Source organism: Suricata suricatta, chromosome 13 (assembly GCF_006229205.1).
Source record: "Suricata suricatta isolate VVHF042 chromosome 13, meerkat_22Aug2017_6uvM2_HiC, whole genome shotgun sequence".
Classification (NCBI taxonomy): Eukaryota; Metazoa; Chordata; class Mammalia; order Carnivora; family Herpestidae; genus Suricata; species Suricata suricatta.
Window position 1 is genome coordinate 52,199,438 of NC_043712.1, and position 27,160 is coordinate 52,226,597.

The window sequence follows — 27,160 nt, forward strand, 5'->3', positions numbered from 1 at the left end:
ACCCAAACAGACTTTGTGTTCAAGGGACCATGTCAAAACATTGTAGCTTTAGTATGTGATTTGTTTTTCCTCTTGGTAATTTTCATTTACATCCTTCAGTGGCTGGTTGTCTACAGGAGTCAGTATATTTAATTAAACTTCTTGTGGGTTTAACATGGAACACACCCATTCTTCTCTTGCAGCTGGCATATTGCCCTGAGTGGTTTTCAGATTTCCTTTGAAAACAGATATGTATATGCAGTACTTAGGATGGGAAAGGGATTTAACATGAAGGATACTTACATATGGTCTACAGAATTCAAGTTTTCTTGGCCTTTTTAGCTCTATCTTCCGGTTACATCTGTTAGCTGCTCTTAGATTCACCCATCTTTAACTTAATCCTGGTAACGTCCAGTCCTCTGGATGCTCAGACCTCTGCACGGACCCAGCATTGCCTATGGAATCAAACCCAGCCTCCGACACTTAAAGTTGTCCATAATTTAGCCCTGACTTACCTTTCCAGACTCATTTCACACTCCTGCTTTTACACACTTTGTGCTCTACCGAGGGGGGAGCACCACAGGGCCTTCCCCACACATGCCCAAGCCAGTGATTTGGGTTACTGAGCAGGCTTTCAAAGTGAGTAATTCCAAGCCATTCCCACTTTGCTACAAACACACCTGTGAAGGAAGAGGAAATTCAGGTGACTCTACAAGTCGAAGACTCCGCTTTTATTACACTGGACACTGAGTCAATCCAGAGCACCGAGGGCAGTAGTCTTAGTGAAAGTAGCGAACAGAAATGGAGCGTCCACTCTAAATAGTGAGCTCTGCTTGCGGCGCCTCATTTGATTCTTCAGCTGTGAGCTGGACTTTATAAACGAGGTAACGGGCAACAAGAGGTGTGCTACCTAGTACTGGCGGAACATTCCCTCTAACCGGGCTGCCAAATACTCCAGGCTCATTTTTGTAAGTAAAATGCCACTTTGCCTCCTGTGCGTAAACAGGAAACTGCTAATTTGGTTTACCCAAAAACGCGAAGGTTTTCTCCTATCCCAATCTCTGCAAGTATAAGGCATTATTTAGGAAGATAGGCCGTGTGGTTTGGGGCTCTCCATCTGTCCCTGGGATATACACAGCTTTACATAGTCCTTTTTGTGAGCACCTTGTTCCGGCCTAGGTATCTCAATGATCCAAATAGCTTAACAGGGCCCTAGTGTGGGCTCTTCATATCTTTATATTCTGTGTGTGGGGAGTCATGACTTGGCACGCAGGGCCGTGCTTTTTTGCAGAACTCCAGAGAATGGCTGTTTTCTCTTTAGTTAATAATGTGTCTAATCATTGCCATGATTATCATACCTTCGTATTTTAGAAGCTAGGATTTGCAAATTTAAGATTGTTTTTTTCAATCTTTATAACTGTGTTAAACGTGCATGTTACTGTTAAGTAATTTTCTTTTTAAGTGGTTTTAAATTTTGGTTTCCTGTTGTGAGCAGAGTTTGGGGCTCTGGCACCAAGTGCCTGACTCTTTGGAATTATATTTGAACGGGGCCAAAGATGACTTCCTTAAATCATTTTACACATTTTAGAAAAATCTTGCTGAGGGACTAAGAACTGAGGTCATCATTCTCCTTTTATGGAAGTACCAAAACAACCTAGATTTTTGTGCCTCTCTTGGGTTCATTGATCTACCAGTCTTTTCTGAACATCTCAGAGCAATTACTGTGAACGTAGGATGTTCCTTAATATAATTTTATTTGTTTTTAATAGAGGAAATGCATGCCGAAATCTGTTATGCCGAGTGTCTCCTGCAGAAAGCAGCACTCACGTTTGTGCAGGTAATGAATGTTTGGCTTAGAGTCGGTATTGCCGGGGGAGGCCTGCCAGTGCTACAGAGAAACCGTGTGGCTCATTCTATGTCCGTGCTTCCGTTCTTTTGACGCAGGGTTGTAATGGAAGATACTTGCTGTTCTGATAAACTTGGGCTGAAAAAAGTCCCCAGGGAGCTTTGTTGCTACACGAATGCACTAAGTCTGTCTTGAATTTCAGTCTGTTGGGAACCACTGCCTTGTAAAGAAACTGTTTTGCAACCACCACACCTACCTTCTGGTTGCTTCTCTGTATGAGAAGTGTGAGAGTATCCATCTTTTCCTAATGGTTGAGGCCTGCCCACCGGGATGGCCCGGCCAGAAGAGGCTTCTCCGTCCTTGGCCATTCCCTTCTCACACCAGCTGCTTCCGCAAGGCTCACGTTTGCGTTCGTGGAGCGCCAGGCTTTTCATATGTACTTTGGATTTTAATTTTTCCCCTTTCTATTCTCAGTCCCTTTTCTCGCTTTTATTTCTTCCTATGGAAGAGGAGATTTAAAAAGTTCTAAACCAAACAAAGAATTTGTTTTGGGCTGTTTTCATTTTGCCTCTAAGAACTGTTACAACCAGTACCTTGCCTAACATTTTATTTTCCACCGCTTCTACAAAACATGGATTTTAAACTCATGGCCCCCTGGTGGGCAGTGATGGATACAGTGGGGTAAAGGTGGGGTCAACTTTGTAAGGGTGCAGAAATGTCATTGTAAAATCGAAAATCTTCCTCAGTCACAATGGTTTACATTGTATTAAGAGTTGTTTTTTTCTTTTCTTTTCTTTTTTTTTTTCCTGGAGGCTTAACCCTCAAGTTGGATTCTTGTTTAGCAAAATTAAATCAATCTGGTCTATGACCCTGTTTTCTAAAACCCTGCCTATTCTGCAGGCTGGTTGAAAACTGCATTCTTACCACCTACTTGAACATAATGCTAGTCATGGAGGTCCCCAGTTTTTCTGATGTGTTTTCCAAATGGGGATTCAACAATCAGATCTGTAATTTGAAGGCTTGTTTTATTTGTGGGGACTTGTAACTAAACATCTGGGAGATATCCGAGCCTCTTCCCTCCTCCTCGTGTCTCCGTATCCAGTTTAATGGTCCTGCTTCTCTTATCTTGAAGATTAGCTTTGCCATCCTTCCTCTTTCTTCTCTGATTGCTCTAGTGGGAGTGTTGGTCAGCTCTTCCCTAGACTGTGCAGCAACCTAGTGACCCCCTGGCTCTAGTTTCTCTTACGCTCAGCTCATTGTCCATTGTGCAGCTGTGTCCCCTCTCAGAAACGAGAATCTCACCTTGTCATCTCTCTGCGTAGCTCTCATCGACTATGGAAGTGGTTCCATATCAGAATATCAGAAATGGGGGAGGTTTCAGACTAAAGCGGTATCTTCTCACAAATTCCCTACTCCCTCCTTACCCACGTGCTCAGATGCTATTGGCAGGTATGTATGCTGTGCACCTGAGTGGCATGGGTGGAGGTAGCTTTCTTCCTCCTTAGTTTTGCCGTCTTTGCAGTAGCTTCTGCAGCAGCTCTGGGGGACTAAACACAGATGGCCAAGCACACACCACGGTTTTTACCGCCTCCTTGCCTTCCCACTTCAGTTTTCCTTTGCTTGCAAAGTTCACCTCTGATTTGCCTTCCTTCCTCCGGCCACATCCTAATCATTTTTTTGCCTTAAGTGCCTGATGCTTCCAGGAAGCTTTTATGGACCTCTTCATGCCCCTCTCCCCTACTGTGTGCTCTCGTGACCTCCTGTGCCTAGCTCCACACATATGCATGATTCCAGCCCTTAGCACCTTGTATGGCTTTTGACTGATTTTGCTTTCAGAGAGCAGGTGTGAAATAGGCATTCAGTCAATGTTTGCTGAATCATGAAATGAAATATTATTATTGGAGGCAGATTTTAAAGTGATTTGAAAAATTCTTTCCTGGCCAGTATTGGAACTTGTATAATCATAAGGCTCCTTAAAATAAGAAGATAAACATTTATGTTGCATCGTGAATTTTGTACTTCTCAATTCTTACAATAATTTGAATGTTAAAGATTTAATAATTAATGAAATTTATGTACTAAAATAAGTTTTTCTCTTGCTTCAGGAGAGTGCACAGTGAATAAATACCACAGCATCTTTCCATTATCAATAGACTAGAAAAACATTCCCCCCCTGAAATGGGAAATGTGGGACTGTCTCTACTAGCATCTTCTGTTGATTAACTTCCTTGAAGCAGTTTTGGATATAAGAGATTCTCTTAGAGTCCTGGAATGCTGACCCTGAAAATGACATTCATGGAGGCCTTCTGCCTCAATTTTATGGTTGATGACCATCAGGCAAAGAAAAGGAAAATGATTTTTTCCCGCAAAACAAAATTGCATATTAGTGACAATCAATTTAGAATCCAGATCAATGACTTTTGTTTTGGAAATGTGTATTAGTGAAATTTACAATGTTAAATAGACTGAATGCTCAAGTACCCTGCAAAAAAAGACCCATCATTCCATTTACTGTACTATGATGGATTGGAAAGTTTGTCCTTAGGGCGTATCCTTAAATCAACCATTTGGATTCTGTTGAGCGCAGAAGAAAAAAACTGCACAGTAGATATTTATTACAGTAGGTTTGGACTAACTTATTTGGCCCCTAATTGGTAAGGATTACTTCCTTAATTACTTACTATTAAAAATACTTGATAAAGTATTGCAGAGATTTTAAAAATTCTTTTTATTGCCATCTAACTTGGAAGACAAATTACAGAAAACCATTTCAAATGTAAAGCAAGAGGAAAGTTTCAATTTAAAGATTATGTCTTAAAAAGATAGGGTTTTGTTCTAATCAAACAAATACACAACTATGAGGTAAGACTCTTTTGCTAACTGATCTAATTATTTAATTGAATTGTTTTCAGGATGAAAATATGATCAACTTCATCAAAGGTGGACTAAAAATTAGGACAAGTTACCAAATATACAAGTAAGTTAAAAAGTAAGATGTGGTTTTTAAATGATTCTTATACTATGTCGACTTTGTACTTTAAAAAGTTCTCATAAAGTACAACTAGGTTTTTTTTAATTTGGTGTTGGTAAAAATGCACTTGATTTTTTTGGCTTACTGAGTATGTATTCAGTGCTATAAGACAACAGAATTTAAGTATAAATACAATTTCGAGAAAAATAGCTGGAAAAAAAGCGCTACCGACACAATTTCTAATTATATAATCTTAGTTTCTCTTTCCTAAAATCAATTTATATATTTAAAATTACAGATATGTCTCTGGTTCAGACTCTAAAGCAGCTCACTGCTTGATAAAGTTTTCCGCAGTGATTTAACTATTCAGTGGAGGTGGACCACAGCGTTGTTCATATCTTTCGTATCCTTACTGATTTTTATCCAATTCTTTCATTTGTTCACAGAGTTAAAAGTCTTCAGCTTTGATTCTGGAGTCATCCAATTCTCTTGTTAGTTCTGTCAGTGTTTAGAGCTTTGGTTATTAGATTTATATATATTTTAATTGTTTTTCTTCCTAATGAATTAAGGTTTAAAAAACATTTTTAAAAATGTTTATTTTTGAGGGGCAGGGGGCAGAGAGAGAGGGAGTCACAGAATCTAAAGCAGGCTGTAGGCTCAGGCTCCGAGCTGTCAACATACAGCTCACAAGCTGTGAGATCATTACCTGATCCAAAGTCAGTTGCTTCACCGACTGAAACACCTAGTCACCCCCTAAACTTTTAATCATTATAAAATGTCTCTACTTAACTCCTTATGATATTTCTTATCTTAAAGTCTGTTTTGTCTGATACTAATATAGTTACTCATGTTTTTTGATAATTAGGGTTTGTATTCTTTTATTTTAAGCCTATCTTTGTTTTAATATTTAAATTGCATTTCTTATAGATGCTTATAGTTGGGTCTTGCTTTTTTATTCAGGTACAAATGATATGTTTGTACTTGTGGCTACCATCTTTTTTCTCTTGCTTCATTTGGTTTTCCCACTTCTTTTTTGCCTCTTTTTCCTTTAATAAAAATTTAAAAATATATATTCCAGTGTAATCAATCCTCTATTGTTTTCTTAGCTATTACCCTCTTTAATTTTTTAAAGGTTGCTCTAGTGATTATAAAATCCTTCTTAACTTACCACGGTCAACTCAGAGTTAACATTGTACTATTGCCCATAAAATATAAGAACTTTGCAGAGGTATAATTTCATTTGCCACTTGTCTTTTATACCATTCTTATGATAGTTATGATAGTACCCGTACATGTATTATAACCCTCACAATGCAGTGTCAGTCTTTTGCTTTAAACCATCGTATCTTACAGATTTTTCTATTGACCCATATATTTACCAGTTTTGGTATTCTTCATTCATTTCTGTATGCTCTTGGACTGAAGAGTTCCTTTTAGTACTTCTTGTAGTACATGTCTGCTTTCAGCAGTTCTCTCTGTTTTCATTTATCTGAAAACATCTTCATTTTTGAAGGCTGGTTTCGCTTAGTGTAGTATTCTGGGTTACAAAGTTTTGTTTTTTCTTCCTCCACCGCTTTCAAACTGTCAGTCCATTGTATTATGGCCTCTGTTGTGTCTGATCAGAAGTTAGCTGTTAAATGTTTTACCCGTCCCCTGTCTGTAATGTGTCATTTCTTCTGGCTGCTTTCAAGACTCTTGTACCTTTGCTTCTCAGCAGTTTGACTGTGATGGGTTTAAGTGCCCTTTGAGAAATTTGTGGCTATTATTTCTACATGTATTTTTTTCTGCTCCATTCTCACTGTTTCCTCGTCTTTTAAGGTCCAATTACATACGTTAGTCAGTCTGATTTGGTTCGATAGGTCACTGTGGTACTGTTTATTGAAAAATAGGGTGTTTTTTAGATTGGATCTCTGGGTCATCCTGGAGTCAGTTTTTATTTTTTATTTTTTTTTTAAATATTTTTTTACTGTTTTTATTTATTTTAGAAAGGGAGATAGACAGCATGAGCAGGGGAGGGTCAGAGAGAGAGGGAGACACAGAATCCAAAGACAGGCTCCAGGCTCTGAGCTGTCAGCACAGAGCCTGATGCGGGGCTCGAACCCACAAGCCATGAGATCGTGACCTGAGCCGAAGTCGGACGCTCAACCGACTGAGCCACCCAGGCGCCCCCATCCTGGAGTCAGTTTTTAATGCTTGCTTTTTCTCTTGACCATATGTCATATTACTTTGTTTCTTCTCTTGACAACAGTATTTAAATTGTGCACTAGGTATTGATTCCTTGTAGAGACTCTGGGTTCTATTATCTTCTTGGAAGAGTGCTGATATTTGTTGTAGGAGTCATTAATTTGACTAGACTTAGACTCCAAACTCTTAACTCTCTATGAGCAGGAAGCATCTGAAGTCATGGATCCTTTATTTCTTCTCTCTTGCTTGTGCTTGTGCTTTTCTGTGGAGTCTCTCCTGTGTTCCATAGCTCATGGGTCTGCCAAGAATTTTATTTTGATTTTTCCCTCCTATGTGGTTCTCCCTTATCTGAAACTTTTCCCATTGCCTTATAGGCACTCTGGCAGGTTTGAACTCTGTGCTCTGACTTTTTAAGGCGATAGGACTGTGGCTTTCTGTATCAGTTGTGAGTACCCCACACTGGGTGGACTGGAGAGTACTTTTGGCTGACTGGCCATGTAACTGTAAAGTCCGTATGAGAGTGGTTCTCATCTTTCAAAGGGCAGCTCTTCTCCGTTTTTCTCACACTTGTTTTCACTTTCCAGGGCCTGAAAATATTTTAAATATATATTTAATGTGGGAAGCTGCAAAGATTCAGCTGCTTGGCCATTTACTAGCCGGTAATGTCACTCCCTGAGGGGAGTTGCAAAAATAGGCAGGGGAGCGCCACTCCCTCTCAGGAGAAGCCAGAAAAACAAAGATCAATCGCCTGCCGGCAGGGTGGTATCGGCCCTTCACCTGCGGTGCTAAAAACTTTAGTTTGTTTCCTTCTTTACCCTAGCTTGACCCTGTTTCCTAGCAACCAACCCTGTCAGTTTCTCGCCCTAAACCCTATATAGGTGTGGGCTTTCTTTTCTGTAAGAGAGTGTGTAAGGAGAGTGTGTGTGGAATAAAGGAGGCTTGATCAGAAAACGCTAGTCTTGCCTCACTCTCTGTGCTCCCCTTCCTGCCCTACTCTCTCCCTCCCTCAGGAACGAACCGCAAGGATTTACCGCCCCCACAGGCCGGGGCGGGACATGACAAGTGGCGTCCCAACGTGCTGCTGAGTGAGGGGACATGACAATTTAAGCCTGGAGGGCTTAGTCGGTTAAGCATCCAACTCTTGGTTTTGGCTCAGGTCATGATCTCACGGTTTGTGGGTTTGAGCCTCGTGTCTAGTTCTGTTTGGGATTCCCTCTCTCCTCTCCCATTCCCCTGTTCACTTTCTTTTTCTCTCTCCCCAAAATAAATAAGCTTTAAAAAATAAATATTTAAATTCTAAAGTTTATAATTGTTATCTATGGGACAGTTAATCTAATTACTAGAAGCAGATCCCCATTAGTGAGAGCAGAACCAGGGTTTAGTGTTTAAGAAATACTTTTACACAAAGTGATTTAATAAAATTATATTCCATTCAAAATCCTGGAAGTGGGGCAGGAATTCTGGGAATTGACATATTGTTTTTAGTTTTCCTCTTGAAATGCTTTTTAGATGATACAAAAGAATGCTAAGGACCTAATTGCTTTTTTAGTCATAAAAACTTAAAAAGTGGAATGAAGGGGCGCCTGGGTGGCTCAGTCGACTGAGCATCTGACTTCAGCTCAGGTCATGATCTTGAGTTCATGGGTCCGAACCCCACACTAGGCTTTGTGCTGACAGCTCAAAGCCTGGAACCTGGTTTGGATTCTGTCTCTCTCTCTCTCTCTCTGCCCCTCTCCTGCTTGCATTCTGTCTTTGTCTCTCAAAAAAATAAAATGTTAAAAAACTAAACAAAACACGGAATGAATTCAAGTAATCTTAAAAAAAATTTTTTTTTGATGTTTATTTTTGAGAAAGAGAGACAGACCCAGCGTGTGAGCAGGGGAGGGGCAGAGAGAGGGAGACACAGAATCTGAAGCAGGCTCCAGGCTCTGAGCTGTCAGCACAGAGCCCGAGGTGTGGCTTGAACCCACAGACAACGAGATCATAAACTGAGCTGAAGTCAGACGCTTAATAGACTGAGCCACCCAGGTGCCCCAGTTCAAGTAGTCTTAAAATGGCACAAAAATATATATCAGTGGAATAGAACAGATAGTTTTGAAACTGTGTGTGTGTGTTTGTTTACACAGGTGTGTGCATGCATATATTTTTGTATACACAGACACAGACAGATGTTAACCTGGAAATTAAAAATATGGGAAATTCATATATATTTATATATATGTATATATATATCTTTCAAAACAGTGGTAAAAGATACTTTAATAAATCATTTGGGGCAAATTGGTTCTTCATTTTGGAAAAAAGTATAAAAATAAATTACATGTGGATTTAATACTAAAATATACTTAAAATTTTTTTTAATGTTTATTTAATTTGAACTCGAGAGACAGGGCATGAACAGAGGAGAGGTAGAGAGAGAGGGATACACAAAATCCAAAGCAAGCTCCAGGATCTAAGCTGTCAGCACAGAGCTTGACACCAGGCTTGAACTCCATGAAGCTGTGAGATCATGACCTGAGCTACTCAGGTTCCCCAATATTAAAATATTTTCAAAAGAGTACTAGTGAAAACATAGGAAAATATTTTTTATAGTCCTAAAACACAAAAGCCTTTAAATTTGTATTAAACAATTTTTTTTAAATTTTTTTAAATGCTTTTTATTTATTTTTGAGAGACCGAGAGAGACAGCTGGAGCAGGGGAGGGTCAGAGAGAGAGGGAGACACAGAATCTGAAACAGGCTCCAGGCTCTGAGCTAGCTGTCAGCACAGAGCCCGACGCGGGGCTCGAACCCACGAACTGTGAGATCTGACCTGAGCCGAAGCCGGACGCTTAACCGACTGAGCCACCCAGGCGCCCCAACAATTTTTACTTTGAAATAACTTCAGAATCTTTACAAAGAATTTTTATATGTTCTTCATTCAGATTCAGAAATGTTAACATCTTTTTTAAATAAAAATTTTTTAAATGTTTAGTTTTGAGAGAAAGAGAGAGAAAGAGAGAGAGAGAATGAGCAGGGGAGGGGCAGAGAGAGAGGGAGACACAGAATCCAAAGACGGCTCCAGTCTCCGAGCTGTCAGCACAGAGCCTGACACGTGGCTCGAACCCACAAACCTTATGATCATGACCTGAACCGAAGTCAGACGCTTAACCAACTGAGCCACCCAGGTGCTCCACAAATGTTAACATCTTTTAGAACCACAGTATAATTGTTAAATCTAAGAAATTAACATTGGTACTAACATTTACCCAGATTCCTCTAATTGTCCTATTGATGTCCTTTTTCTGGTCCAAGACTGCATCCAGAATCAGAGACGTTGCATGTTTGTTCAGTCTTTTTGAATCTGGAAGAGTCCCTTAGTATTTATTTTTATGACCTTGACATTTTTGAAGGATACTGGGCAGTTGTTTTGTAGAACATCTTTCAATGAGGACTTATCTAATATTTCTTAATATTTAATTAATGCTAAATTAATTAAATTAAATCCAGATTTTGCATTTATAGCAAGAATACCATGTAAGCGGTATTGTGTCCTTTGTAGTATATCATATCAGTAGATAAATGGCATCAATTGCAGAAGCTTTTCTGAGTGTGACATAAAATCAGGAACCATAAAAGCCTGACTTGACCAAATAGACATTTAAATTTTATCAGGGCAAACTGTACCATAATAAAAAATACCAATGGAAATGTGGTACAAATGAGCCAGGGCAGATGACAGTGTGAGGAGCTCATAAGTTGGTGGGAATCTAAACTGATAGGTTTTTTTTGGAGGATATTTGACAGTGTGTATCAAAATCGGAAGTCCCTTTTCTAAGAATTTATCCTAAGGACAGTTGTGATAGATTAACTAGAGTAATGGTACTAGGTGTACGAAAAGTACTTGATGAACATATAAGCACACTTTAGCAGCATTGTTTATATTACGTAAACTTTGGAAACAATTTAAATATTTAACAATAGAAATTGGGTTAAAGATTATTCCATGGAATAGACTAATATGCACTTGTTAAAAAATAAGATAGCTCTCATGCATTTTCATGGAAAATCATCAATATAACCTATGGAACAGTATATACTATATGATCTCATTTGTGATTTTTAAATATTGGATTCTTACTAATGCATAAAACCACCTAGAAGGCTATATACCAAGCTGTACCCAGTGACCGTCTCTCTGTGGGACAGTCATGCAGAGGACTTACACTTCCTCCATGTTGTTTACAAATTTTGTAACAAGCATCTATTATCAGAAAATAGAACACTTATATTTTTATTAAAAAAAGGAAAGAACTCTGACCATCAATTCTACCTCCTGCCATCCTACTGAAATTTTGATGTTTGAGTTTTTAATGCATGTGTATGAGCTTTTATTATAATTATCTTTTTATATAATGAAATTATATGCTTCCTGTCATTTTGAAATTTCCTTTTTCACTTCATGTCACAAAATATTATGTCATTAAATGTTTTCAGTTCATCACAGATTTTAATGGCTATATAGTATGCCGTTATGTGGGTATGCCATATGTGTGTATGTGTAAATATATACACTCATGTCTTCATTAATTTTCTGTTTTTGCCTATTTAGTTTGTTTATACATTTTCATTATAAATAGTAATACACTATCTCTCCTTATAGGTAAAGTTTTGTGTGTATCCATGCTATTTCCTTAGAATAAAATTGGATTTATTGGGTCAAAGGTATGCATGTGTTTAAGATTTTTGATATATATTGCAAAATTATTCTGGAAAATAATTGGGTTTACAAACTTTTCCTTAAAGGGCTAGATGGCAAATATGTTAGGCTTGTGAGGCCCAAGATCTTGCAACTACAAGATTCTAAGACTGTAGAGTATAAGCAGCCATAGAAAATAAATGCACGAGAGGGTCCGATAGCTTACGGATCTCTGTTCAAGAACCACCTTTTACCAAAGTAGATGAATGTGTCTATTTGTTCTTTCCTTTGCCAGCATTGGCTTTCCATTAAAAAAAAAAATTAAGATACTGCTTTGTTATCACAAAAGCAACATACATACTTAGGAAAATAGAACGTAGATGAGCAAATATTAACATACACACCCCACGTTCTTTTCACCAATAATAATAGCTGCTGGCACGTTAGTATATAGTCTTTCAGAAGTTTGCCTATACAAGTATGAAGATAAATATACTTTTTATTTTTAATTTTTTATATGGGGTTTTTAATAGGCATACTCTTTTGTAAACCTGTTTTTCCTTTTTTTAAAAAAAGTTTTATATATTTAAGTAATCTCTATATCCAATGTGTGGCTTGAACTCATGACCTCGAGATCAAGAGTTGCAGTCTTCCAACTGAGTCAGCCAGGTGCCCCATACGTGCCTTTTTCTTTACTTTTCCTAGTCAATAAATCTTCATTTCATGTAATAATCTATCTTCACATTGTCCTAGTTGGTCCCGAACTTCTTTTACTGCTGGTGTGTGTATATCAGGATGCATCCCAAGATTGTTTACTGCATCCTGTGTTTATGTCCACTAAGTATCTTTTATTCTGGAACAGTCTTTCTGTTCACGATAGTTGATGAAAAGCCCAAGCCAGTTGTCCTGCAGAATGTCCCATGGATTTGTTTGATGGCTTTCTTGAGTTTCCAATTAGGTTGTTCTTTGTCTTAGTCAGCTCAGGCCACCAGAACAAAATGTCACAGACTGGGTGTCTTAACCAATAGAATTTTATTTTCGTCTGGAGTTGGAAGTCCAAGATCAGGGCGCCAGCATGGTCAGGTTCCGGAGAGAGCCCTCTTTCTGACTTGCAGATGGCCAGCCCACCTTCTCGCTCGGCCCTCACATTGCCAAGAGAGAGATAACATCTCTCTTCTTTTTCCTTTAAGGTCACCAGTCTTCCCAGGTTGGGATCCTCTCCTTTAATAGCCTCATACTGGGGCATAGAGCTTCAACAGAGGAATTTGGAAGGGTGGGGTGCATAATTCAGTCCACAGCATTCTCTAGCTCCTTATATTTTCTGTAAACTGGAAATTAGATCTACAGGCTTACTGGATCCCAGTTAAATAAATTTGGCTAGAATACAACATACATAAAGTTGTATGCTTTATAATTATATCACACAAGGTGATACATAATATCTGGTTATGTCTTACTACCTTTTAAAAATACATTTGTCAATGTGATAAGCCATTTCTGTTCATTACCAACTTTTATACGTTATCATTGTTTTAATTTGCATTTCTTTGATTAAGTATTTGCCTTTTGAATATGTGAAGGGGAGGGAAGAGGTGCATAGAAAAGAAATTAACATGAGAAATCTGAAAGATTTGCTTGGACAGAATAGGAAAAAAAAAAGATGGATGTGCAGTTTTGATGGAACTTGCTGTCCTTTCTCAGTCTTTCCTACTGGCAAGCTCTCATCTATTTGGTCTATTTGAGATCATGGCGATCACGCTGAAATTCACATCTTTTTGGCGGTAGCATCTCAGTTCCAGAGCGGAGGGTGGGGTTGCTGACGTGTGCACGGCAGCCGAGGGACAGAGCACATCTGGGAAGGCTTCTGTGCAGCACTGCTGGAAAGCTGTGAGACCACAGCCCTGCGCTCCTGTGGCTCTGGACTCTGTGCTGCCTCATGTTCCAACCCTGTCTTGCTTTCAGCCCAGAAAGATCGGTCCTGATAAACAGTGTAGAAATGGGTGTGTCAGTTTTTCCTTAATGACTATTACCCAAGGAGCCTTTAAGTTAAACTCAGCACAGCTGCCTCCACTTAAAAGTCGTCTAGTATTTTGGCTAATGACCATTATTTTATAGTGCGTACAAGTCAAAGATGACGTAACACTTTTTAGAGTCATAGTAAACTTATATGGTAACTTTTTTTTTTCAATCTAGAGAATGTCTTTCTATCCTGCATGTAATTCAGAAGAACAAAGTTGAGCAGCAGTTCTTCTATGAGTTTGAAGGGGGTGTCAAGCTTGGAATAGGTGCCTTTAATTTGGTAAGTAAATAATTATAAAGCCACCAAAAGCTTTTGTAAAAAAAAAAAACCTAAGATGTTCAGCCTTCTCTACTGCGTGTGAACCTCTAACCTGGGTTTGGTTGACAAATAACTAGCCTGAGATCCATTTTCCTGTGTTGTGACCCAGTGGCGACCTTGGCCAGTATGCGTGGTAACATTCTGCACATGCTCAGAGTCACTTTGGATAATATAGTAGGAGAAGCATGAAGCACCTGAATGGGTTAGTAATGGTTTTGGTAAGAAGGAGCTTGGAATCGGTTCCATTTTCACATCAGAAATACTGTTGCTTTAGCAATGGTGGCTCTGGATTTGAAAATAGGTGAGGCGGCCATGATATTGCTTGAGGAATGATTTTGGTGCTATGAGGAAGATGAAGAGTTTGAGTAGGTAATGTCAAATTGTAATATATTATTTAGAGATTTTGGTATTTATCAAGGTTTGACTAGAATTGATGAGAAAATCAAGTGGTAAAGGGAATAATACACATGAGTATGTATGTGCCTCTGTTCATGAGCCCATTGGTTGACGATGGGGGTTCCCGGGGAGAGAGGCTGACTGGTATGTGGAGAACAGCTCATCCTATTCATCTGGTTATTAAAATCCTCCGCTCCCAAGTCAGGCTTTGGTGAGCATTCACATGGGACACAAATATCTTTAGTTTTTTTTTTTGCTCATTCAGAAAGGGCTCTAGTCCTCTCTAGACCTCCTTGTCATTGATTTCCCAGTGATCCTCCTTCCAAATCCCTGAGCATCTAGCCAACTAACTCATTGGCTCCAGCCTGTGAATCTGTATAGAATTGCATGTGTGGCCATCTTTTGTTCCAAGCAAAGTGAGCGAGCAGGTGCACCGCTTGAAGAACTACACTGGGTGGCTTGCCCCTCCCCACTGCTCCTTAGGGTCATCCTGGAAAGGGACTGTAGGACCGTGCTGTTCACTCTTGGGTGATGGCTGCACATTATACGGAAATCAGCAGACTTGCTTTCTGGGAAAGGAGGTTAAGAGAAACCTTGTTTGGAAATGGGCTCGGAGGGAGTGCCTTCTCACCACCCCATCATTTGACATAAAAGGAGCATGTAGTCTTTAGAGCATCCTGAAAAGGCCAGGGTTTTGTTTTGTTTTGTTTTGTTTTAATTTTTTAGGTTGTCTTCGCTAAATGAAATTAATTCACAGTTGGTGATTACTCTATGTGTAATATGTGATGATTGAGATTTATACAGCAGTTTAAAGTTGGATCTAATTTTTTATATTATTGAATTATTAAAACTTTAAGTTGTTTGGAGGTAAACATTTCTCTGTAGTTAGATACACTAACAAATAAATACACTTGTATTTTTTTTCTCTTGCAGATGCTCTCCCTTTTACCAGCCAGGATTATCAGACTACTAGAATTTATAGGATTTTCTGGAAACAGGGTACAAATTTAATTTTATCTTAATTTTGGCAGGAAAGATGAAAACATTATTTATTGGATACGAGGGCAATGCAACACATCCACGTAGCTAGCATGGCAATTATTGGCAGTTTGTTTGCAGGACAGTAAAGAGCCACTGGGGTCTTGATCATACTTTTCAGGAGTTGAGATGGTTTTTCTATTGAAAGTTAAATTTTTTTTATCTTTGTTAACCTAAATTCTGGAATTAAATATTATGTTTTACTAATGTTGCTGCTTGCTAGACTTTATTAGTCCTGTGTAGTTAGAATATGCTTCCTTAATATTTTAGCAGCCCTAGAGTGTTCTGTAAAACCAGAAAAGTGAGCTAGATTTTCATGTCTCACATTTCTGATTCACACAGATCAAGTTTAGTTGTAGTGTTTTGGGTTTCTTTGTACTTTTACAAGTTTCATGACAAAAGCAAGGAAATTTGTTTTCCATGAATTTAGTTTATTATGTTTCTTTGTTTGTTTATTTTGAAAGACAGAGAAGGGAGGGGCAAAGAGAAAGAGAACCTCAGGCAGGCTCCACACTGCCAGCATGGAGCTTGACGTGGGCTTGAGCTCACCATCCCATGACCTGAGCCAAGACCAAGAGTCGGATGCTCAGACGATGGAGCCACCTGGGTGCCCCTCGCTCATTATATTTCTGTGTGCTTGTTTGTGGTGTTAACATCTATTAAACATAATACTCCATATGCTATTACCAGGGTTGTCTTAATGCAAACGCTGTCCCTATTAGTAAAGAGGGCAGGTTTTGAGAACTATATAGGAACAAGTATAAGAAACTGTTATTTGTCCCCCAGACACACCTTGTGCTTTTTTGTTTCTGTGCCTCTGCTGGGCTCTGCTGTGGACGTCCTCCCCAGCCAGCATCCTTCCAGGTTGTTCTCTTGACATCCTCGCCATCCATTAGGTTTGAGAGAAGCTCCTCATACTTTCCTTTAGTCTCTCCCCGTGAGGCTCAAGTGTTCCTCCTCAGAATCATTTACTTACCTACCTTTTTTATGGCACTCACGTATTCTAATATAATTGTGTGTTCACGTAGCATTTTGATGGAAGGGTCTTTGAAGACAAAACTGTGTTTGTTCATGCCCATCATAATGTCTTGCACTTAGATGCTCAATATGGCTTAATAAGTTAATATTTTTATTGGAGAAATACATTTCTATGAAATGAGAACTGCCTTTATCCTGTCCCTAGAATCACATAGTATGAAAGAATTTGTGAGACTATCTTCATGCCAGTTTAAAATGTGAAGTTTATTTCTAGTTAGGCATTACCCCTCTCTTTTTTTTTATAGACTGTAAAAAATATTTTTTAATGTTTATTTATTATTAAGAGACAGAGAGAGACAGAGCATGAGCATGGGTGGGGCAGAAAGAGGGGAGACACAGAATCAGGCTCCAGGCTCTGAGCTGTCAGCACAGAGCCCGACGTGGGTCTCAAACTCACAAACCGTGAAATCATGACCTCAGCCAAAGTCGGACGCTTAACTGAGCCACCCAGGCGCCCTAGGCATTACCCCTTTACAAGCTCTTAAAAAATAAAGCCCACTTTCACGGAGTGAGGAGATAGGTGAACACTGTGTAGTGTCTGAATGTGATTTTTCAGCCATGCTCCGTCCTTCTGAAACGCCTTTGCTTCCCACAGGAGTTGGGGCTCCTGCAGTTACAAGAAGGCGCGTCGGGAAGAAGCATGAGGTCCCCACTGTGCTGCCTAACTATTCTAGCTTTCCACACGTATATCTCCCTGATACTTGGTAAGGATGGCATCACATTTTATGTCATTGAGAGTTGATTACCTCTCGCCTGAGTAAGTAAAACATTTAGATTGTGCCCTTGAGACCAGCATCACGGTGTATGTTGATTATACTTCAGTTAAAAAAATTAGGAGGAAATCACTAAGAGCTGTCATTTACATCTGATTACTTTTATTTTCCTTTTTTTGAATAAAGCTGGAAAATAGTGACATTTGTCAGAGGAGATGGAGGGTTTCTTGCACTGCATTTTCTTTGATCTTCTCTCAGCTTAGGTTCTCTAAAGTTTGCTTAAGGTGATCTATTTTAGCATATTCATTTAGATTTCTTTTTGCATAGAAAATTGAATATTTGGCTAAGATAAGTGAATATTGCTATTAAAACCAGAAAGCCCAATTAGGGCTCAAAGACAGATCCTTCCATTGTTAAGAATTAGCCTGTGCTAGAGCTTTGTTAAACTGAAGTCAGAGATGGGACTTGTCTTATTTTATTTCCCAAATGCAAAAATGACAAATTAACAGTGTTTATCTTTTCCATGAATAGGTGTTCACTAGAATTTAATGACATTTGGAGAATTACTTATAAGTATCTACCCTGTTTCGTGAAGACTGAGGCTTTTCCTGTTGAATTTCTAGGTACAGGAGAAGTGAATGTTCCGGAAGCAGAGAGTCTCCTTGCACCCTTCCTCCAGCAGTTTCCAAACGTATGCTTAGAATTTCAAGTGCATGTTTCAAGCATAACCAGTGAAGCCGCTGAGCGCTCATCAGTCTGTCTCCCTCTCTCCACAGGGCTCCCTCATGTTGTTTTATCACGCCCGGATAGAGCTGCTGAAGGGAAATGTGGAAAAGGTAATTTATTCTGGGAGAATAACCTGGGGATTTGTCTGTAAGGCAGAGTTGCATTATACTCATTCAACGTAAGTAAAGTCAGCTGATACATTAAGTAGCAATAAAGAAAAAAAATGTTATCCAGATGCCCAGTTTTAATTTGGTGTGTGATCTGTATGTGGACTACTGAATATAGTCTATACTTAGACTTTATGTACATGAGGCCATTCATGGTAGAATATACGAAGTGGGCACATTTAAGAGCTTTTCAGACGCCAGCAGTTTCTGTGTTGTGTATTGACTTTGGAAGCTAGCCGCTGCACAGCGTAAAACTTCACCTTCACTGTACCGCACATCATCCTCATCAAAGGAACTTACTCACTGATTCTCTTAAAGAAGATGAGTTTGGAGCTCCTTATATAAATATACTCACAAATAATTTTCTTCTCTGCCAATGAAGTCAAACATATGTATTTTTCTTTGATTTGCATTTTTCTTCTTAGAGTGCATCTTGGGTTTCTTTCCAACTCAGTATATCTAAATCTCCTTCATTCTTTTTGATGGCTGGATTTCATTCCATGGGATGGGTGTATGATACTTATTAAAGCAGTCCACTACTAATAGACATTTGGCTACTCTAAATAATGCTCTTATATCCATCATGACGTGTATATTTCTGTGCACAGGTGCATTTATATAAGATAGATTCTGATAATCAGGATTCCAAGGTCATAGATGTTTGTATTTTGATAAACTTAGCCAAATTGCTCTTCTAACTTAAGCTTATTCCATTTAGACTCCTATAAAGATATGAGAATACTTGTTTCCAATGCACTGTGGGAATTCTGGACATTATCTGTTTTCCTTTTTCCCATGACATGATCAAAATACAATAATTTAATTTTTAAATTGGTATTTTTCATATGTATATTTGTCACTTGTATATCTTTTTCTTGAAATTATCCATTCGCATCTTTGACAATTTTCCCATTGAGGTGTTTGTCTTTTTCTTAAGGATTTTATAAAATGATTTATGATAAGGCTTCATTCTTAGTCAGTTGTCAAAATAGTGATACCTTCTCCCAGTCTCCTTTAACTTTGTTTAAGGTATATTCTAACTTTTGGGAGTTCTGACTTATATTTTCAGTCTTTTTGTAAAGGACTTCTGCATTTTATATCTTAGTTGGGAAGGAGCTTCACTGCTCCCACATTATAACGATAGCTCTGCAGCTGCCTCAGGGACCTAAATCAAGAGGTCGGACGTAAATGTATCGTTGCGTGTAGGGAAAAGAACACATGTCATCACATTGAGTGGTTTAATGAGTGAGACTTTTGTTCTTTTTGTACAAAGTGATTTATGTATTTTTCCATTAGGTTATTATCTCCCTGTCTTAATATCTGGATGATCAGCTTTCTGCAATTGACTTATAGGCACAAGAGATACTTCGAAAATGCATTTCAGTTCAAGAAGAATGGAAACAGTTTCACCATCTCTGTTACTGGGAGCTGATGTGGATTTCTGTGTTCCAACAAAACTGGATGGAGGCATATTATTATTCTGATCTGCTTTGCAAAGAAAGTAAATGGTCCAAGGTACAGTGCTGTGCTTTCATTGATGGTATCTGTTTGCTAATAGGTATCCAGGATTATTTTTATTTAGGACTGTTATTCAGTAGTGTGACATCAACATTATTTTCTGACCTATGAGGTTCATCAAAGGAGGTATTAAGCACGTACTGTTTCTAAGTACTTCCCCCAGTACTACATGCTCTAAAAGCCATCCAAACAGTATGTTTCAACGAAAAAGCTTTACCTCTGAGGATGAAATGCACTTACATTTAAAGTTATTAAATATCAATAGCCTTTGATAATTTTTCTGTAGACTTTATGATGCTCTGATGACAAAGCTTTTCTTTTCTTTTCTTTTAATGTTTCTTTATTTCTGAGAGAGGGAGAAAGAGACAGAGTACAAACCAGGGGAGAGGCAGAGAGAGAGAGAGAGGGAGACACAGAATTTGAAGCAGGCCCCAGGCTCTGAGACAGAGCCTGAGGTGTGGCTTGAACCCACAGACTGTGGTCATGACCTGAGCTGAAGTCAGACGCTTAACTGACTGAGCCACTCAGGCACCCCAAAGCTTTTCATAACTAAAATTAATTCTGATCTGTTTGTGAGAAGTTGGGAAAAATGAGGTGAGGATTTCTTGTTCATTCTGTGCTCTTTCTTGCCCGTGAACACTACAGTTATATAATAGGAAAATGGTCAAAATTAACTGAAAAGTGTTATTCTCAATAGGAACAGGCTGTATAAGACTTCATTCCCTTGTGTTTCTTTGATGACTTTTCAAGTATTACATCTAGACAGTTTGTAGGTCATTCCTGACTTGCAAGATAGAAATGTCACATACCTAGAGGTGCCCTATTAGCAGCTGCTTCTCTTCTTTTCCTGAAGGCAACATATGTATTCTTGAAAGCTGCAATTTTGAGTATGCTTCCGGAGGAGGATGTAGTAGCAACTAACGAGGATATAGTAACCTTATTCAGGTAAGCAAGGCCCTGTTGCTGTCACGGGGATCCTGAACACATCTTTCTTTCCCCCTCAGTGCTCTCTCAGGCTTTATCTTCATGTTTTCTTCAGTTTCTACTCATTGGACGCAGGGGCCCTTAAAACCACATTCACAGGAGGTCTTCTGTGAGGGAATCTGTTTAACTTTGTATAGATAAGTATCCGTAAATCAGCTGTAGTCTTATTTTTGAGCACCTTCTATATGAAGGATAGCATGTTAGGTGCTGAGTACACAGGCGTGGCTCCTTGTCCTTGAGTTTATGATCTTGTAGTGGAACCAGACATCAATGAAATAATCATGCAAATTATTACAAAATCATAATACCTGATTACTTTTTTTCTTACTACTTTTCCTACCATTCCATCGTAGTATCTTTGGATGCTCATCCTATTTTATCCAGCCATTAAATGTTGATGGCTTGGAGACTCAATCTTAGGAAATCTCAGCCAGGCCAAGTTTAAATTCCTAGTTAAGATTCCCTGACTGAGCCCCAGACCTGTCCATCCAGCTTCTGTTTGCCCCCTCCACTTGGATGTGTGAAAGTATTTTAAACTCCCCTTGTTCTGTCTTGCTGAGCAAACCTGCTATGCTCTCCTCTCTTGGTGATTAAGACCACAGTCAGCAAGGCAGAAGCTGATGACACTTGTACTGCCAACACTACCCACTGTCCCCCGGCCGTCCCCCAGCCGGAGGAGAGGTATGTGTAAGAGCGTAGAGGCAGTGACAGTTGAGATGGTGTCTGAAGGTGGAGTTGGAGCTCAGGCTGCAGGGCCTTGCAGTGACCCAGTTTCAGACCAGGGGAACGGCTGCAAGATGACCCAGCTGCAGGAAGGAGCACTGCATGTTAAGGAACTGAAAGGTGATATCTGCTAGGACGTGATGCTACATTTTATGTACCCTTGACCCTCGAACAACGTGAATTTAAACTGTATGGGTCCACCTACACACAGATTTTTTTTTTAATATAAATACAGTACAATACTGATACTGTATTTTATGTTCCTTATGATTTGCTTAGTATTTTCTTTAGCCTACTTTATTTTTAGAATATGGTATTAATTACATACAACATACAAAATGTGTTTTGTTTATGTTATCAATAAGGCTCTGGTCAACAGAAGGCCATTAATAATTAAATTTGGGGGGAGTCAAAAAGTTATACATGGATTTTTTAAAAGAAATTTTAATGTTTATTTATGAGAGAGAGAGAGGGAGACACAGAATCTGAAGCAGGCTTCAGGCTCTCAGCTGTCAGCACAGAGCCTGGTGCAGGACTCGAACCCACAAACCATGAGATCAAGCATCCTGAGGTTGGATGCTTAATCGGCTGAGCCACCCAGGTGCCCCAATTATACGTGGATTTTTGACTGTGTGGGGGATTGGTGCCTTTAATTCCCCCATGTTGTTCAAGGGTCCACTGTATATAGGTCAAAAGAAGAGAAAGATCATGCATGGGTGATTCAAAATACATCTCACAGCACACAGTATTCCATTTAAACACAAGACAAAGTGACAGGGATCCTTGGTAACTTTAGCAGGGCTGATACGGTGCTTAAGTAGAGGTGGAGGTCAGACTAGAGGTGGCTGAAGAGTGAATGGGACATAGGGAAATGCAGAGTTGAGTATAAATGCATCCCTGGATAATTCTGACTATGAAGGGGAGGGGAGAGAGAGAATTGGTGGTTGGAGGGAGATGTCATGACAGAGAATGTTTTCATGGCAGAGTTGTGAGCATTCTTAGAAACCACTGTGAAGGACCCAATTGAAGAAGAGAATTTACACATACAAGGAAGAAGTGGGATAACTGATATTTGTAACTTCCCGGAAAAGACAGGAGGAGTTCGGACACAAAGCACTGATGGCCTGGTTGGTTTTATTTAGGAGGAGAGCCAGGTCCTCTCCTGGATCAGAAGGAGGAAGCAAGGGTAGGTGCAGAGGCAAGCAAGCTTATGTGCGGTGATATGAAAGGGAAGGCTCTCCCTCTCAGAGCTTGTGTCTTTTCTTTACAGATTAGGAGGCAGGGTCATCTCTTGAGAGTGAAATCAGAGAGAGGAGTGGGCTGGAGGTGTGAGGAGGATGGAGAATGTTCGGAGGCACTGTTGCAGAGAGTGGGACAGTGAGGTGGTGAGCGGAGTGCCGTGCGAGGAATGGCAGGTGGCATGAGGGCGCATCTGAAGTTGGTGCTGATGAACTTACTCGGCACTCAGTGCAGGTGCAGGGGAGATGGACAGTGCATGTTATCCAGCGCTGGGAGTTTGCCAGATGAGTGTAGCGGCTGGGCAGTGGACAAGGGACTTTAGGGCTGAGGCCATTGCATGCAGCAGCAAAGTACAGGGTGATCTAAGCAGGAATATGGAGGGACAGGGAGAGAGGAGAGTGCGGATAGGGAGAAAGTTGAAGGGCAAGTAGGCTGAAAGTCGTACTAGAACAGCCACGTTAGAATGAAGAGAAGGAGATTCAGAGTGGTGTGCTTGAGTTTGTGCTTTGAGTAGAAAAGTTGCAGGTGATGAAGTGAGCTAAGATACAAATAACTGCAGGGGTGGGTGGTTCTGGTAGAGGGGAGACGACCCCTAGGGATGAGGAAGTTGAGGGATAGAGAAGCTCTGCTACCTTCTTCAGAGAAGAATGGCAAAGCCTTTTACGTGGAATACTGTGTTCTGTGCCCACGTTATGAGAAATAACATCTTAGCCGAACCATCAGGCTGTCAGAGCAAATTTGAGGATATGACTAAGACCACTTTTTCATCTTCTTTTCAAAGTCTGTCTTTGAAAATAGGACCATGTATGCTAGCTGTAGAATCAGCCTCAGTGGAAGTCATGTAGGCTAAATGCCACCTCTTACTGGTACAGTGCGTGCCCTTGTTTCACACAAGCAACAAAGGAATGGGATGGAACATTACGATACAGTGAGATCTTTTCAGTTTCTCTCTTATTTCTTCCACGTCAGAATGTATTTCCTTCCTATCAAAGCAATTTCTGTGAAACATGCAATCAGTCTCATTTTCGGAAGAAAGCTCGGGGTCTGCTGTATGACAGCGTGTAATCCGTCGCCCAAATGAATGTTTTCTTCGTAAAGATTCTGCCATGTTGAAACCATGCGGTCTCCTGTGCAGCTCAGGCTCCCGCCCTCCAGCCTCAGCCGCACCTCACATTTCCACGGTGTCCTCCACTGGTGTGGCCAAACATGAGCATTCTGCTTTCAAATTCATATCCCCACATCGTGCCCAGAAAGAACCAAACACAGTCTTGTTCCTCTTACTGCGATGTTTTTTCTCTTTTGTTTCGTCTTATTGTTTCTTTCAGTGATGTAATTAGATATTTCCTTGAGCAGCAGCCTGTTTGATGTGCTTATAAATTTGTGTGTAAGAAAGTGCTCTGGGAACATAGTGTCTCTCCATCCTAGTCTCATTTTTATGGGCTCGTGAATTTCACAATTGGGATTTCGTAGACTTTTAAGAGGAAGTTTGTAAACCTGATGCATGACCTTAGCAGAGTATTTTCAAAATAAGCTACGTTTGGTAAACTTTTGCTCAAAGAATACATTAATTGACCTCTGTGTTTTGAGGCATATTATCTTACAGATCTGTGCCATAGGAAAGAGGTAGAAATAGGTAGGAATAGATAGAGATAGGAAATGTACCATACACACTTCTCCTTTCTCTGGGTAAATACTTTGGACTCTTTCTTGCTTACTTATGGAAATTGCCAATTTTATATCTAGATTTCCTTGATTGTGTTTGAAAGATTTAAGACATTAGCTAAGTTAACTAGAGGGAAGTATGTGTCAGTCAGTGGTTCTCACATTTTTTTTTAACTTATTTATTTTGAGAGAGAAAGAGAGCGAGAGAGCATGCATGTATGCATGTGAGTGAGTCGGGGGAGGGGCAGGGAGAGAGGGAGAGCGGGAATCCCAAGTAGGTTCTGCCCTGTCACCATGGAGCCTGAGGTGGGGCTCAATCTCAGGACCTAAGCCCAAACCAAGTGATGGATGCTTAACTGACTGAGCCACCAAGGTACCCCCAGTGGGTCTCGCCTTTGAGCACACATCCACTCACCTGGAGGACTCACTAGCCTCCAAATTGCTGGGTGCAGCTCTAGGGTCACTGATAGGAGGTCTGTGGTGAGTCTGAAAATTTGCATTTGGGACAAGTGCAGCGTGAAAACCAGGTGCCAGTAACGCATGCATTCTAATCACCTTTTGCTGGGGCTGGGGTTGGGCTCTTGGCAGACAGGTGGAGAGCTTGAAGCAGAGGATTGCGGGGAAATCCATCCCTACTGAGAAGTTCGCTGTGAGGAAGTCCCGTCGCTACACCGCCTCGCTGCCTGCACCTGTGAAGCTCACCCTGCCTGCCTTGGTACCTGCCTTTATTCTACTTACCATTAGTGTTCTAGAAATGAGCTGTCTGTCCGTAGCAGCAGGGAGCACACCTAGCTTTTGCTGTGAAGTTTAGCTCAATTAAAAGCCATTGTAAGGGTGTTTGTAAGGTGGAGATTTATAAATTACTAAAAATTAAATAATCATAAAAATTATAGCCAATGTTTTTTGACTACTTGGTATGTCCTAGACATTATGATATTTTAAAAACATATTATATAGGGGCTCCTGGGTGGCTCAGTTGGTTAAATGTCCAACTTCAGCTCAGGTCAGAAGTTCAAGCCCCATGTTGGGCTCTGTGCTGACAGCTCAGAGCCTGGGGCCTGCTTCAGATTCTCGTGCTCTGTCTCTCTCTCTCTCTCTCTCAAAAATAAACATTAAAAAATTTAATATATATAACTTAATATTTTTTGAAAGGCTATTTTAAAAAATGTATCATGTAATTCTTATAGTAACTCTAAAGGTACTTTCTCTTTGTAGCCCCATTTTACAGATAAGGAATTTCAGGCAGAGAGGTGAATCAGCTTAATTGAAGTTGAGTTGAATTCTAATGCAAGCCACATATATGATTCTACCTTTTCTAGTAGTAGTCACATTAAAAATTAAAAGCTAAAAAAAATTTAAAAAATGAAAAGAAACATGAAAATAAATTTAAGAATGTATTTTGTTTAATCCAGTATATGTAAAATGTTGTTTGAACATGTAACTAATAAAAACTCAATGAGATATTTGTATTCTTTTCTGTTGTTCTAATTATTTGAAATCTAATGTGTATTTCTCTCTTAGGGCACATCTCAGGTTGGACGAGCCACGTTTCCGTGCTCAGGTGCTCTCAGCGGTTTGTGACTGCTGTCGGCAGAGCTCCTATTCCTAATCGTCATGCTCTTTAGGCTAGGCTTCATGAAAAGTATAATTTCAACTTAAATAAAAGTCCTGAATATCTCAAACGATTCTGGCTCTCAGGGCTTTGGTTTCACAGAGGTGTCACAAGGCACAGGAAGCCATCACGTGCAGGCGGACCTCCATATTGGGGTCTCCCGACTTACCCATTTTCCTTCTATTCCAGGGCTTATTCAGTTACACCCCTTTGACATTGAGATTCCAGTTTTTACTGTTACAAACATGCCATAGTGAATATTCCATTATATCGCTTTTGTGTGTGTGTGTGTGTGTGTGTGTGTGTGTGCGTGCGTGCATGGTTGTATAATTCTCTGGAAAGATTTCTAGAAATGGAATTCCTGGTTGAAGGGTATATGTGTCTACTATTTTGACATTGCCAAATTGCCCTCCAACAAAGGCTATGTTTATTTAAATTTCTACTAACAGTGTTTTGTTCTTTTAATTTGCATTTCCCTGTTAGTGTGGTGGAGCATCTTTCCAATTGCTGATTCATTTTTATTTCTTCTTTGGTGACTTGTGCATATACTACTGTAGTTATTCACTAGGGGTTTTGTCATTAACTCCTAGGAGCTCTTTATATAGTCTGTGCAGCCCCAGCAGGTGTCAGATAGGAACTAGCCTGTACCTAGTCCCCAGGTCCGCGTATTCTCCGCCCAAGCTACCTCCGAGAACACCACTGTCACACCAGGTTACTCTGTGCCTGTGACAGGTGACACAGCAATACGGCCACTCTGCAGTCATCTCTGAGCACAGATAGAAACAGGAACGCCATGCACATCACAAACATGACCCAGCATCCCCCTTCCCAGCTAACACGGGAGCCTGCTGCCATTTTACCAATTGCAGCTTTTAGATCTGCCCCTGATTGATTTCTAACAAGTGATTTGCATTGGAAAATTTTTTCTTTGTATCGTAGAACTTTTACAATATTTTTCTAAAGTAAAATAGTTCTTTCTGAGCCCTAGAACTTGGATGCTGATGTATGCGTAACTATATCCTGCTTTGATCATTAAGGGTCTTAAGGAAGGATGACTCACTGTACTTTCTGCAGATTTAAGAGGGTAGAATTGGTTTGAATTTGTGGTAACTAGGAGTCTCACCAAAATGCTATTTTTCATAAAAATCTCAGATATGAGCTTGCCTTCTTTTTTTTAAACTTACTTATTTTGAGAGAGGAAGTGAGAGTGTGCGAGCAGAGGAGAGACAGAAAGGGAGAGAATCTCAAGCAGGCTCTGTGTTTTTACCTTGGAGCCTGACACGGTACTCAATCTCACAAACCATGAGGTCATGGCCTGAGCCAAAATCAAAAGTTGCATGCTTAATGGA

At 39.9% G+C, this 27,160-nt stretch overlaps 1 protein-coding gene across 4 annotated transcripts in view; it reads left to right on the forward strand.

Moving 5' to 3' along the window:
• TTC39B (tetratricopeptide repeat domain 39B) overlaps positions 1-27,160 on the forward strand; it is a 122,256-nt gene that overhangs the window by 77,449 nt on the left and 17,647 nt on the right. For all 4 annotated transcript variants that reach the window (XM_029920121.1, XM_029920120.1, XM_029920123.1 and 1 more), the window contains 10 exons: positions 1,749-1,816; positions 4,738-4,802; positions 13,851-13,956; positions 15,325-15,390; positions 17,063-17,171; positions 17,804-17,871; positions 17,957-18,016; positions 19,427-19,588; positions 20,445-20,536; positions 24,788-24,914. In XM_029920121.1, coding sequence (XP_029775981.1) covers positions 1,749-1,816; positions 4,738-4,802; positions 13,851-13,956; positions 15,325-15,390; positions 17,063-17,171; positions 17,804-17,871; positions 17,957-18,016; positions 19,427-19,588; positions 20,445-20,536; positions 24,788-24,914 — 923 coding nt within the window. The remainder of the gene's footprint in view (positions 1-1,748; positions 1,817-4,737; positions 4,803-13,850; positions 13,957-15,324; positions 15,391-17,062; positions 17,172-17,803; positions 17,872-17,956; positions 18,017-19,426; positions 19,589-20,444; positions 20,537-24,787; positions 24,915-27,160) is intronic.